General features: G+C 56.3%; 1 protein-coding gene across 2 annotated transcripts in view; it reads left to right on the forward strand.

The window, feature by feature from the left end:
• FSD2 (fibronectin type III and SPRY domain containing 2) overlaps positions 1-14387 on the forward strand; it is a 47726-nt gene that overhangs the window by 18464 nt on the left and 14875 nt on the right. For both annotated transcript variants that reach the window (XM_046008413.1, XM_046008414.1), the window contains 8 exons: positions 2009-2633; positions 2777-2872; positions 4456-4686; positions 6160-6182; positions 7139-7260; positions 9405-9560; positions 11745-11879; positions 12628-12778. In XM_046008413.1, coding sequence (XP_045864369.1) covers positions 2009-2633; positions 2777-2872; positions 4456-4686; positions 6160-6182; positions 7139-7260; positions 9405-9560; positions 11745-11879; positions 12628-12778 — 1539 coding nt within the window. The remainder of the gene's footprint in view (positions 1-2008; positions 2634-2776; positions 2873-4455; positions 4687-6159; positions 6183-7138; positions 7261-9404; positions 9561-11744; positions 11880-12627; positions 12779-14387) is intronic.

Below are 14387 nucleotides of genomic sequence, written 5' to 3' on the forward strand. Positions count from 1 at the left end.
CAAAGTAGATTAGCAGTTGCTTAGGGCTGGTGGAAATGAGGGGATGTGGTTGGTGAGAGCTGAAGAACAGTGTTTCTTTGTGAGGGGATGAAAATGGCCTAGAATGGACTGTGGTCATTGGTGCTCGTTTTCGCGAATATACCAAAAGCCCTTGAAGTATGCATTTCTGCCAGGAGCATTGTATGGTGTGTGACTCCTGTGTCCGTAAAACTGTCATGAAGGACAGTCTGATATAAAGGCAGTTGTGTGCCCAGAAGAAAGCAGGGACTGTGGAGTCCAGCAGACTGAGTGAGCCACGTCCTCCAGGAGGCAGGTACCAGATGGGACTTAATACACCAGGATTTGAGTAGGGCAAGCCCGTGTCCAAGAGGAAATGGGGAGGGCGGTGGGAGAGGCTGAAAGAGCCGTCAGCCCGTGATGCAGCCCGGCCCCGTGTGAGGGAGGGAAGGATGGTTTGGAGCAGTCACCCCAGTCTGCCGCGCACCCTAAAAAAGGCTTAGCAAGGCTGTCAAGGAGTCCTCCGGCCAAAATCTGCCCTCAGAGGAGTTTTCGTGTCAAACCGATCTGCCTTAGTGCCCCTGCTGCACTCTGTCACTGGATGGAGACGCCCATGCGAAGTGTGTCCTTCGTGCGGTGAGATGACGTTTTCAGAGCGCAGCTGGACACCCAGTCACCTCAGCTCCCTGTAGCCGGACCTCCGTCAGGCACAGTCTCAGGGCCACCACACAGACTAAGGTTCAGATCCCAGCCTAACAACTTCCTCAGCACAGGACCTTGCTCCAGATAGCCTGTCTGAGCCACAGTTTTGTCATCCGTGAAATGGGGGTAATTGCAGTGCCTACCACATGGGGGTATTTAACCGGCCGAGCTGGGAGAAAGCACGCAGTAAGCGCTCAGTAAGCAGTAGCCGCTCCCTATGTTGTATTTACTACTTCTACCATTTATTATTTCTTTCTAGATTTTACGTGCCGCCATTAAAGGGTAAACATCACAGTCTCTGTATAATACAATGAGTATTCTGTTTATTTCACTTATTCATACCGTAAGTCTTTCCCAAGTTTGCTCTCCCTAATATTTTAAAGTCTGCGTTGTGTTCTATAGAGTAAGCATATCCTAGTTGAGTTAACTGGTCTCCTAATCACTAGGGTTTTACTTCTTTTTTTTTCTGTCATAAAAATTTTTATGGCCCCCCGGGTGGCTCGGTGAGGTGAGTGTCCAACTGTTGATTTTGGCTCAGGTCACGATCTCAGGGTTGGGAGATTGAGCCCCGTGTTGGGCTTGGCGCTGGGCGTGGAGCCGGCACAAGATGCTTTCTCGGCCTCTCCCTCTGCCCCTCCCTCTAAAAATATTTGTGGTGGGTATTTTTTATAGAAACATTTTCCCCTTGTATTGGATATTTCCCTTCGGGATCCTGATGAGACTTACTAGCTCAAAGACTGGGGACATTGTTAAGGCTCCTGGTCCATGCTACCCGGCTGGCCCTCCGGAAAGGCGGGGCTACTGTGAGTCCTACCCACAGGACCACGGCTGGGCCCCACTCAGCCTTGGGGAATCGTGTATTTTAAAATATTTGCTTACTAGGAAGGCAAAATGGCATCTTACTTAGTCTTTCTCTGTCACTTATAAGGGCGGACCATTTCCCAAATGGTTTTGCCCAAGTGATTACTTCGTGGATTGTCCTTGCACACTAATTTATTGCGATCTTAATTTTTTCCCACAATTTATACCGTATGTTTAGTAATTCTTGCCGGAGACGCTGCCCATTATTTGGCCTCTGTTTGTGTGAGTCAAGAGGGACCTATTGACTTTTCTCTGGTAATTTCTGGCCCCTTTAAGCTCAGAAAGCCTCTCCTTCCTGGAGAAGGTCAACCGCTCTTCCTGGATGATTCAAAGTAAAACTGCAGCTGAGCTGCTCCGGCGATGTTTTAAACATTGGAGCCCAACCCAACTGCCGTTCACTGGGATGGCCTTCTCGTAAGCGGGTTCCCTCCCTCTCCCCGTGTCCTAGGAGCCGCGCGGGAGGCGCCCACAGGTGCAGAAGCGCCATGGACCGGAAGGCTGCGGGGGCTCCCCCGGACTTCCACTTCTACCCCATGGATCTGTATGACCCCGAGGACCGGCTGCAGCCCTTCCCAGAAGGGGCCACGCGGACAGGAAGGGAAGTCTACGAGACGGCCGAGGGGGCTGGCGAGCCGGGCGGCGAGGCCCCGGGAAAGGCCCCGAGAGCCCTGGAGGAGGAGGTGGACGAGCTGGTGCATCTGTACGGCCTCGGGGGTGCGGCCGAGTGGGGCGCCGAGCTGGCGGACGGAAGCGCGCCCTGCACGGAGATGGCCGAGCAGCGGCCGCACGGGGCGCAGAGGGACTGGCGACGGGGGCCCGAGGCCGGCGAGCGCGGCTGCGCGGGCTGGGGCGCCGCTGGCCCAGGCCGGGACCTGCGAGAGGCCTACAGGTACGCGCACGGCCGGGCCAGCGAGGAGTACGAGTGCTACGTCATCCCCGAGGAGGAGGACGAGGACGAAGCCGCCCTGGTCTTCTGCGTCACCTGCAAGGCTCCGGTAAGGGCGCTGGAGGTTTCCGAGGAGCACGGGGAGCACGAGGTGACCGCCCTCGACAAGGCCCTGGAGAGCGCCAAGGTAAGCGGGTGGCCTCGGTGGCTCCGTGGCTCGGGCCTCTGTACCCCGTACCCCCAGCGGGCAGGCAGGGTATGAACGGAAAAGGCCTTCTCTGGAAGAGAGAGATGAGCGCGAAGGGCTCCTTGCCATCCTCTGTTTGCCAGGATGAAATTCACAAGAACATGTTCAAATTGGAAAAGCAGATTCTGGAGATGGAGAATTTTGCAAATCACTTGGAGGAGGTTTTCATCACGGTGGAGGTAAGAGCGGGTGTGGGGAACGGGTCTCCCGGACACATGTGCCGCAGGCGGCTGGGTCAGCGGCTGTGACCCCTGCGAGTCCGGGAATCTGCCCCAACTTCCTGCCCTGCCCTCCCAGGGCACCTTGGGGATGTGCCTCATGGAACCCCTTACCTGTCCACCTCCCCTCCTGAACCCCACGCTCCCCTCTGTCTGTCTGGCCTCAGCCGTGCTCGGCAGTTGGGCTCTTCCGTGGCCCAGCCTTGACCGGGCGTTGCAAGACACCCCTCCCTCCTCGTTTGCGTCCCCAACTCTTATCTGTGTCTCGGAAGATGAATACACCTCCGTGCCTGCCACCAAACGTGTCACAGTCCCCTGCGTGAGCCCGTTAGGTATCTACCACACTGCGGGGACGCCAGCGCCCGGCCTCACCAGCCAAGGAAGGCGCGCCACGACCGAGAGGAGACTCTCCACCCCCTCTCCTCCTGCTGAGCTCTGCTTCTGCTCACAACACGGCCTCAGGCTGCAGCCCCCACGCCTCGGGTGGATTAGCCAAGCCCAGGCCCCTCTCCCGTGAAGCTGGAACTTCTTCCCCCGCTCGCTCGCTCGCTCGCTCGCTCGTGAGAGGGAAGAGGCCTTGCACTCCTCCCCCACGCAGGGCACAGCAAGGCTCGAGCGTAAGGTCGTGGTGGGGGGAGACGTGTGCGACCCCCTAGACGGACTCCTCACACTCGCGCCGGCCGCTCGCAGTCAGACCAAAGCCGGTCCGCCCCAGCGGGGACTCTGAGTCCTACAGTTTCTCACACCAGCACTGGGGCCATCGTAAGCAAGTGCTGTGCTCCTGGAGGACGCTCGGCAAGTGCTCCCCGAGCCGGTCCTGAGAGCCTCGTCTTGGGAAACGTCTCTGTTGTCTGGTGAGGCCGGCGTCCATCAGAAGCCGCGGGACTCTCGGCCTTCCAGCCCGAGCGGGAGGGCTGGTCGTTGACGGGCACGTGTGAACGGGACTCCTCTGCGGTGCCCCCGGACTCAGCACTGCCCTCCTGGGCTCCCCCGCCTACCGGACAGCGCCGTCCCGCCGCGGCCCTCCCTCCCCTTCCCTGTCAGCCCTCTCTCAGTTGACGTGAGGGTCCGCGGGATCCTGGCATTTGTGTGATGAGAGCGTCAGGGAAAGGAGGTGACTGTCGTGAGACGCTGGGGGCTCAGGAGGGAAAGCTAGGTGGGCATATCCCGGGGTGAACATCTCCGTGTTAAGGTCCAAGGATGCAGCGGCAGGCTGACACCTCACTGACGCCCCTTCCAAGGTCACAGTGGCCACAGTGGGGGGGGGGGGGGGCTTGGAGTGAGGGCGCAGCGGGAGGGGTGCGAGATGCTTCCAGGAGAGGTCGCCCTGCTCCTCACCGAGGTTATCCCCGGGGCTCTAGCTGCCGGCTCCTGGTCCTAGTTCCTGCCAAGCCCCCTGCCCAGCAGCCCGGCCAGACACGACCAGACAGGGGCAGGGAGGGGGTGACTGCCACTGCTCTGGGTGGGTACGTTTCCATGCCCCGGTGGCTCTGTAGGGACGCGGCACGGCCACTGAGATGATGGCTGACGTTCCCCTCTTGCAGGAGAACTTCGGGAGACAAGAACAAAACTTTGAGTCACATTACAATGAGATCTTGGAAACACTCGCTCAAAAATACGAAGAAAAAATACAAGCTCTGGGGGAGAAAAAGAAAGCCAAGTTGGAAGCCTTGTATGGACAGCTGGTCAGCTGTGGGGAAAACCTCGACACCTGTAAGGAGCTCATGGAAACCATTGAGGAGATGTGCCACGAGGAGAAGGTTGACTTCATCAAGGTCAGTCATGAGGTGACATGAGGTCACAAACCCGAGGGACGGCATGGCTGGGGCCGGTTAGAGGGTCTCCTCTCTGCCTGGAGGCGTTGGTGTTGACCACCGTGGCCAGCCTCCGTTCGGTTCCCGGATGTTCATGACGGCGGGCGGTCGCCCACGTCTCTGCACAGCTTTGCCGTGAGAGGCTGAGCAGACTCGAACACGGCCGAGCCCTTCCCGCCACCGTGACTATGGCCTCCGCCAGCCTCAGTTCCTCCCTCCTGGAGCCCAGTCCCCTCGCCCGGGAGCTGGGTGACGTCAGCCTCGGAGAGTTTTCTCGTCAGCTCAGGTGGCCTCTTGGAGGCCCAGGGAGGAGGTTGTCCAGGCTAAAAAGGCACCTCCAGCTCTCCAGTTACAAGGGCACCAATTTTAAATCTTTATAAACGCAAACACACACACACACACACACACACACACACACACAATCAACTTTTCTATTTCCTTGAAACCAGTTAAATCTGACCTCAAGGCCCCATGCCGCTGGGCTGTGGAAATTTCAATCTTGGTCAGAGGTGGGGTCCCCTTTCTTCACATGGTCCCACAGGAATCTGGGACAGTTGTGGTGTCTGGGATGAGGGGCAGGGGAGGGGGGCCTTCAGCCACCCAAGCTTCCCAAATGCCAAATGCGGCCTCCACACTGACCCCGTGGGAGTCCCTCCAAGCCCAGAAGTACTTCCTTCCTGCTGGTGCTGGTGCTGGTGCTCCTGCTCAGGACAAGGGACCCGTGACAGAAGCTGGAAAGCACGTTGGCAGGCTCCGTGAGAGCCCCCGATACGCAGACCTCACGAACCACTCGTCCCACAACGTCGCTGCATCTCAGAGACACAATCCCCAACGTGCAGGCCGTGGCACGCGCGACAGCATTCTCGCTGCTCTCTGGGACGCTGAAACCTCAGAAGCAGCCGAGACGTCCATTAGCAGGCAATGGAGCTCCCCTTCCGCGGACTGTGGGTCCGTCTTGGCGGAGCAGAAAGGAGCATCTCTAAGGGGACTGGGGGGCCGGGGTGGGGGTGCGCAGCCTCCCCGGGAGCACCGGGAGCACCAGTCATCGGAGTCAGAGTACGGCCTCGGCGGGGTGGCCTCTTTGGAGTGGGGGTATGACTGCTGCCTTTCTTTTTCCTCATTTCCAAGTTTTTTTTTTTTTTAAGATTTTATTTATTTATTTGACAGACAGAGATTATAAGTAGACAGAGAGGCAGGCAGAGAGAGAGGAAGAGAAGCAGGTTCCCCATTGAGCAGAGAGCCCGATGCGGGGCTCGATCCCAGGACCCTGAGATCATGACCTGAGCCAAAGGCAGAGGCTTTAACCCCCTGAGCCACCCAGGCGCCCCTCCTCATTTCCAAGTTTTAAAATGTGTTTATATCATTATATAGTCGAAAAAGAAATTTCTTTCCTAAATCAGTTTGACATTTTCTCCTTTTCCTCCTCCTTTTTAGGATGCTGTGGCCATGGCTGACAGGTAATACTTCTGTTCTGAAACGTATTTTCTTGTTCTGTTCCTGTCTCCTCTACTTACCCAGATAGACTCAGTTCCTCTTTGGTGTATGGGCCCAGTTCCTGCCCCAAGGTCAAATAGCAGTGGCTTTGGAGGGAAGATTCACTAGCTGTGAATCTCAGGACCCCAGGGCTGGAAGAGAGTGGATGGCCAGTCCCGGCCAGCAAGCCCGTGGTTGGGTCTCCTCCCTGAGCCCCTCCTTTCACCAGGAGGAACCAGGGGCCAGTGTCCCCAGCATCCCCGACTGTGCCAGGACCCAGGCTGCACGCCGCAGGAAGTGTGCACAGCGTGGAGTCAGACAGGCGTTCCCGTCTTGCTCCCCCCAGGGCCCTGGGCGAGTCCAGCCAGCCTAGGACCCACCGTCCTTATCTGCAGGCAGGAACAGTTTTGTGGGAATTAAATGAGACACTGTCTGTAAAGCAACATGGATGGTGAAGCTTGATCACATAAGGGTTAAGAGAAGAGGTTCTAGCAAAGGACAGACCTGGTTTCAGATTCTGCCCTGGCCCCTCACAAACCCCATGACCGCTAGGAGGCAGGAACGCTTGGGGCCTTCGTCCACCAACAGCAGGTTGAGTAGGCTTGGCCCCATGGAGGAGAAAGCCCAGAGTCTGCACACCGCGGGCCCTGGGGTGGCGTGTGGGGCTGGAAGCTTCCAGGTCGGCACCTGCACGTGCCCTCAGCTGAGCGCCCCCCGCCTCCCCTCAGATGCACACATCAGTCCAACCTATCCCTCCTGGAGGCCCCTTTGGGGACCCCCGGGGTCAGTCGCCAAAGCAGATGGCAGAAGGCAGCCGGCAGCATGTTAAAACAAAGACTTAAGAATTCAGCAAAGAGGCCCTTCTTGTGTGTCACTGGTGACCCAGTGCGGTGGACACTCCCTAAGAGGGGTGCCCCTTGGTTCTCGTTCGTTCCCACAGACTTGGAAAGTTCTTGAATACGGACACAGACGTGGAGATCGCTGCACAGCCCGACTTTGAAGACCAGACTCTGGACTTCTCCGACGTGGAGCAGCTCATGTGCTCCCTTCACGCCCTCCCGGGTGCGCGCTCCCCATGCGTGCTCCCCGTGCGTGCTCCCCGTGCGCGCTCCCCGTGCGCGCTCCCTGTGCGCGCTTCCCGCGGGCTCCGCTCCCTGAGCTTTGAGTTAGACCTTTGACGGCTAAAAACAATCAAGACTTAGAAACAAGTATTCTTCCATTCTCATTTCACGTCTTCATGGCGTGTAAGGGGGGAGCAGAGGCTGACCTCCCCTAGGGTAAGCGCCTGCCTCACTTTCCAAGGAGCTACCATCAGGCCCCAGGCACCGCTGGCATACTGTTACTCTGTAGTCTGCCCAGACTCTTTGCCGGCCTGAGTCAGTCCAAGTAAGTAGCCCAAATTTTATTTACTTAACTAGCACAGTGACTGGGAGATGAGTTTTTGGATCCCATGGAGCCGGTGAGAATCCCAGGCCTGCCACTTCCTTGCTGTGTGTCTCTGGGCAACTTGCCTTCCTTCTCTGAGTCTTGGTTTCCTTGTCTGGGAAATGGACGTCATAATACCTCCTGGGTATTATGGTATGGTGTTATGGTATCCGCTTCCTTTGGTGACGGTTGCATGAGGTAATACGTGTAGGGCACGTCACATGGTACCAGATTGCTGTTAAGAATGTTGTTGTAATTACTTATTTCTAAGAATAATATTGTAATTTAGCTTTTTTGTTTTGACTGCTTGCCTTCTATTTCTCCCCAACACTCAACTATGCTATAAAAATGTTATATGTATCATTTTAGGTTTTTCCTTTACATAGATTTTTTTGAAATAAGAAGGTAATTATTCTCTTTTGTAACCTGCTTTTTTTATCAAAACAATTATGACTAACATTTTCTTGTACCGATAAGTTCCCCTATAACATTGTTTTAATGGGTATAAACCTTCTTTTGTTTACTGAGTCCTCAACTAGATTGGATGCTGGGATGTTTCTAGGTTTTTCCCCATTAGAATCCACACTGTAGTGGACATCCTTAATTATAAATCTTGGAGGCCATCTTTAGACTCATGGCTCAAAGGGTGATTTCACCAAGCTGTGATGTCCATTGGATGATCCCTTCTAGGGATGGTTCTGCTCAAATCATCGGGCCCCTGTGGAAGGAGAGGCACAATCACCCCAGTCACTGACCCCAGTCAGTGCTTGAGACACATGGACACCTCACCCCCCTAAGTCCAGGTCCCGTGCAGACCGTCCCCCTCCTGCCCACATCTGCAGTCTCCTGAGCGGTTCCCAACCCCTGGGCCGTCCCTCTTCTCACTGCAGCTCCTGCTGTGCTTGCTCTGGGGCTGCTCCTGGCAGGCTGTAGAAGGACCCTGCTGTCCATCCTGGACTTTGTCCGTTGGGGATACGGGTTCTGTCTCTTCCTCCCTCCTTTGCCATGTTAGGACCTTCCAGGCTCTGAGCAGAGAGGAAAGGCTGAGCTGTGGCTAGGTAAATTCCTTGGAGTTTGGTTGTGCTCTTACCTGGACGGAGCAATGTCACCATCGGAAGTGAAGATTGTTGTACCAAGCCTGGGTCGGAGGGAGGTGCTGCCATGGGACAGAATGATGGAGGAAAAACCAGGAGCGTTTCCTAGTGGTGTGTGAGTCTGGGGAGTAGGGAGGCAGAAGTACTAATCTACAGAGAATGAACAAATTGACTCAGTAGACTAAAGACGATGGTGCTCCAAAGCACAGCGGCACCCAACCCTGTCCTCTCTGGCTGTAACAAATACGTGGCTGCTGGACACGTCCCCAAAGAAAGCAGAGCTTCCCCGTTGAAGGGATTCTCTCCCTCCGTGGCTCACTTCAGGGCTCCGGCCACACCACTGTGGTCCTGGCTGTCTTGCTTCGTTGGATGGCGTGGAAGGGGTCAAAGGACCCATGCCTAGGGCTAGTCTGGCAAACTGCACTCCAGCCCGAGTCCCTGTCACAGGCCCCTCTGCCCTACGCTTGTGTGGCTTTGTCAGCAGAAATGGACATGCTGGTCGTTGCTCGCAAGTTCAAGGTTGGGACGTTCAACCTTCCCGACCTTGTCCAGTCTGGGCTGCTTCTTCCGCTTCTAAAGCCTAAAGATCAGTCCGGGGGACCAGTTGTCCCTTGACGGGGGCCGTTCCCCTCCCACCTCTGCGTAAGGCTTCTCACTTGTGTGTTTCCCTCCCTTGTCCTTGTCTAGCTCCTTCTGCTCCAGTGATAAACCCACAGGCCCCCAACTCCGCCACGGGGTCCTCCGTCCGGGTGTGCTGGAGCTTATACTCAGACGACACCGTGGAGAGCTATCAGCTGTCCTACCGGCCAGTGAGGGACAGCGTGCCTGGGAAGGACCAAGCAGGTGAGGCCCGTGCTCTGCAACGGCTGAGGGCGCTCAGAGGCCAGGCCCTGCCCTCCGAGCAGTCAGAAGGACGGAGGTGGGAGCAGTCTACGCATCCAGCTCATGGGGGCTGTCGTGATCTAGGGGCTACCTAGAGAATGGGATGCAGGCGGGGGAGCATGGCAGAAAGGGCCAGAAAGGCAGGTTGGCTGGGGCGAGTCACAAGGCCAGGCTAGGGCGTCTGGAGTGTGGGTAGAGCTGTCGGGCCACAGCTGTCCCGGGATGACGGCCGGGCTGCACTGTGTGCATGAGGGGTGGGGACACCCTTCCCGGAGGAGCCCAGCTGGGCTGTCGGGGTTCTGGACGGGCTTAGTGTGCGAGGCTAGGGTAGGCTGGCTCTTCTCAGAGCAGCCCTGAGTTGGTAGAGACCAGAGGGTAGCCCCAGACCCGTGACAGAGGTGAGGGGGGCCACTGGTGCTCAGACCTGTGTTCTCAGACCGAGCAGGCTCCTGGGAACAGACCCTCGCCTCCGCTGTGGGCAGCCCACCCTCTTCCCGGGGAAATGCAGCTGGCTGGTGTGGGGCTAAGCCTGGGGTAGCCACTGCCCCCCGCCCCACGTAACAGATAAACCGTTTACCTGTTGAGAAGAGACGGTCAGACATCAGAGCCGCCCCAGCTGAGCCCCTGGGGGAATCGGGGGACCACGGCTAGCCTGGAAGGGCCTATCCTGTGTGCATGGAGCTGGAGCAAGGTTGGGGGAGAGGGCCTTGGGGATTTCCAGTTTATGGCGTGGAGACTGAGACCCCGGGAGAAACGAGCCGTCTGTGGGGACACATTGGGTGATGGCAGAACCAGGATAAGAATCAAGAGTGCAGGCTCCCCGCACAGAGTTCTGTACAGGCCAGGCTGGTAGAGGGTTCTAGGTGCTGAAAGCAAGGATGGTTTTTCTGCCCAGGGACCAGGAAGGAAGGGGAAATTTTTTAAAAATTTAAATTCATAGAGTATATTATATGTATTATATGTTAATATAAATTAACGTAGAGTGCATTAGTTCCAGAGGCAGAGTTCAGTGTTTGATCATGTGCCCTGAATGCCCATCACCCGGCTACCCTATCCCCCCACCCCCGTCCCCTCCTGCAATCCTCAGTGTGTTTCCTACAGAATCTCCTGTAGTCTGTCTGCCTCCCTGATTTCACGGTGTTTTATTTTTCCCTCTCTTCCCCAATGATCCTCTGTTTCTTAAATTCCACGTATGAGTGAGATCATATGATAATTGTCTTTCTCTGACCGACCTCACTTAGCATCATCCCAGGAAGGGGAATTCTTAAGAAAAGAGAGTTTAAGTGATGCTGAGGGAGGTGAGACTAAGGGGAGCAGACGGTGAGGGTGGTCTGAGCAGAGAGGGCGAGCAGGGAAAGAGGAAGACTTTAGGAGGGAGATCAGGGACCAAGAAGCCAGACCTGGTTTAAGCCCAGCTCTCGTGGTGAATCCTCCGTAATGGTACTCACGGCAGAAGCATGGAGGAAGCCAGTGTGCCGGGCGTTCGCGACAATCTCTGAAGATCTCGTAGACAGACTGCCGTGTAATGAACTGATATCAGCGGGTGGTGTCATGCGTTATCACTGCCTTCCCAGTCCGGGGAGGATCAGAGGTGTATCAGTTAGCTTTCGCCGTGTAACAATACCCTATCCCACCCTACTCCATGCATATACACGCAACCTGTTGCTTAAAATGACAAACATTTATTATTTCTTGTAGTTCTGTGAGTTGACTGGATATTCTTCTGGTCTGGGCCAGCTTGGGTAGGGCCAGATGGTCTGGGATGGCCTCCCTTACAGATCAGGGGACGCGGCTGGGATGGATGGGGTGACTTGGACGGCACCCGGTCTCATCGTGCAGGAAGCTGGCTCGGGCTTGTTCACGTGGAAACGGACGTGTTCCCAGCAGCAAGAAGACAAGCCCCTGTGCTCTGGCATTTCCCGAGCCTCTCCCAGCATCCTGCTTGCTGCTGTCCCATTGGCCACAGCAAGTCCCATGGCTGAGCCTGTCAAGGGCTGGCAGGGGAAACCGAACACCCGGCGGAAGAGTGCGCATGCAGGGATGGCGGGAGTTTGCGGCCAATTCTGTAATCTACTGTAGGGAGATTCAGCACAACTAACCTGGCCGATTTTAGAGTTGAATTCTTGTCTTTTTTTTCCTTTTCAGCGTTTACAATGACTGTCAAGGAAACGTACTGCTCGGTGACAAATCTTGTACCAAACGCCCAGTATGAATTTTGGGTCACAGCTCGGAACAGCGCCGGCCCCAGCCCCGCCAGTGAGCACGCAGTGTACACGACAGGTAACGGGGCCCACTTGTGCCTTCAGCAGGACCTTGACCCCAGGGGACGCGGGAGTCCCAGCTCTCTAGCTGTGGCAGGGCCCTCGACTTCGTTTGGCAGGGCAGGAATACCTGTGTTTTTCTTTCACTGAACGCACCAAATCTGTATTCCTAGTGTGGAAGGGACATTTGCTCAGAGTTGGTCTCAAAATATCAAAAAGCAACCACAGTGGCATAGAACCTTCTAATCTCCGTCTGCTCCTGGAATGTGGGAAAGGGATGCCCTGCGTCTCGGTCCGTCTGGGTGGCCACAACAGAGCAGCACGGACCAAGGGGCTCATACACGACAGACATTACTGCTCAGGGCTGCGGAGGCTGGAGGGTCCGGGATCACAGAGCCAGCATATTCAGTGTCTGCCGAGAAGCCTTCCTGGTTCAGAGACGGCGGGTTCAGAGACGGCGGGCTCAGTCCCGACTGTGTCCTCACACAGCAGAAAGGGGCCACAGAGCTCTTCGGGTTCTCTTTTATAAGAGATGTCCTCCTCCTCCTCGTCTCCCAGGGACCCCATAGACCATCACTTTGGGGAATAGGTTTCAATACATGAATCCGGGGAGGTGGGGGTCAGGAGGTAGGGGGGTTCGGGAGGCGGGGAGGCGGGGAAATCTCTTTTGTGCCAGGACCGTGCTCGTGCTGTCTGGCCGGGCTCTGGGCCCACTGGCTGCGTGTGAGCAGCACGGCTGCTCCTCTGTCCCTTTGTCCCGCACCCAGCGCCTTCCCCTCCCATCATAAAAAGCAAAGAGATACGGAGCTGCGAAGAGGCCGCACTCATCTGCTGGGAGTCTGGAAACCTGAATCCCGTGGACTCGTACACGGTGGAGCTGACCCAGGTGGAAACACCCGAAGCCTCGGGCGTGACCGAGTGAGTCCCGGGGGGCCTTTGCTGGGCACAAGAGGCCTTGACGCCTGACACGGTGACACAGCCCAGGAAGTGCATGGGGTCAGAGGGAAGGTCAGTTTGGGACACAGGGGAACCTTAATCTGGGGCTGTTTCGTTTTCATGAGAAGTTGCTGGAACATAGGGGCACCTGGTTGGCTCAGTTGGTTAAGCGTCTGCTTCGGCTCAGGTCATGATCCCCGGGTCCTGGGATCGAGCCCCACGTCCGGCTCTCTGCTCCGTAGGGAGCCTGCTTCTGCCTTGCCCCTCCCACCCCTGCTCATGCTCTTTCTCTCTCAAATAAATAAAACCATAAAAACAAAACAAAAATAAAAAGAAGTTGCTGAGATGGTACTTTGAAGGTGCTTGATGCATGAATAAATGCTTTAAACCTTGGGTTGGCTTTCTCGACCCAGTGACGTTTTACCTCTCATTCACTCAGCACATGCTGTGGGCCTCAGTGGTGCCAGGTCCGGTGCCTGGGCTCTGGGAGACTAGACAGACAAACCCCTGCCCTGCGGCGCTGACCATCGGGGGAGCAAATAGAAAACAAGAAAACTAACAAATGCATAAGATGCTAGAGGAACGTAAAGCCTCCCCCACCTGGAATTTAAGGGGAGGGAAGACATCTTGAGCCAAAACAATAGAGGTTAGAGTTGCGCGCACAGAGACCTCTGTGCCCGTCCTGGGAGGCTGTGGGAGGCTCACGTCCAACCCAGGTCCCCAGAGCTGAAGGTGCTCACAGGTGGGCGAAGGCTGGGGTCAGCTGCCCCAGGGTCCTGTAGATCCCAAAAGTGCGCAGCCTGTGGCTCTGGCCACCAGAATGATCCCGATTTCCTTTGCAGTTTGTGCTGATACATTAGAAGCCCCTGACACCTCGCACCAGCCCAGACGAGGCGGGGGTCGGTGATCTGGGGGGTGTGGGGTAGTCCCCGCGCTCCCAGCACAGACGAGTCATCTTGAAGAAAAGACAGCATTCCCTCACAGACGAGCCCTTTCTTGCGAGCTCATCCCACACCAGCTTCTCTTCCCTGGGTGGCTCCAGCCCCCGGGTCGTATTCTAGCTCTCCTGCTTCCGGGCTCCGTCCTGCCACGTGGCTCTTCTGTGGAGACTCCCGTCCCCGTTTCATCCGGTGACTTCCAAGTCATTCTTTGGAGCTCAGCTCGGGCGTCCCCTCTGCGGCATCGGGCACTCCGTCGTACGCCGTCACCATGTCATGGTTACCGCTTTCCACTGCCCCCGGGGGTGGCCTGAGGAGTGCCTCTGCCCAGCCTGACTGTGAGCTCTGTGAGGCCAGGGACTACGTGAGTTTTCCCCAGAGCCTCCGTCTATGGCGCCCAGAACCTGAGGTGCTTGGTTCATGTTTGTTTGTTTGTTTGTTTAAGATTTTATTTATTTATTTGACAGATAGAGATCACAAGTAGGGAGAGAGGCAGGCAGATAGAGAGGGGGAAGCAAGCTCCCTGCCGAGCAGAGAGTCCGATGTGGGGCTCGATCCCAGGTCCCTGAGACTATGACCTGAGCCAAAGGCAGAGGCTTTAACCCACTGAGCCACCCAGGCGCCCCAATTGGTTCATGTTTATTGAACAAAGT

Source organism: Meles meles, chromosome 6, assembly GCF_922984935.1.
Source record: "Meles meles chromosome 6, mMelMel3.1 paternal haplotype, whole genome shotgun sequence".
NCBI lineage: Eukaryota > Metazoa > Chordata > Mammalia > Carnivora > Mustelidae > Meles > Meles meles.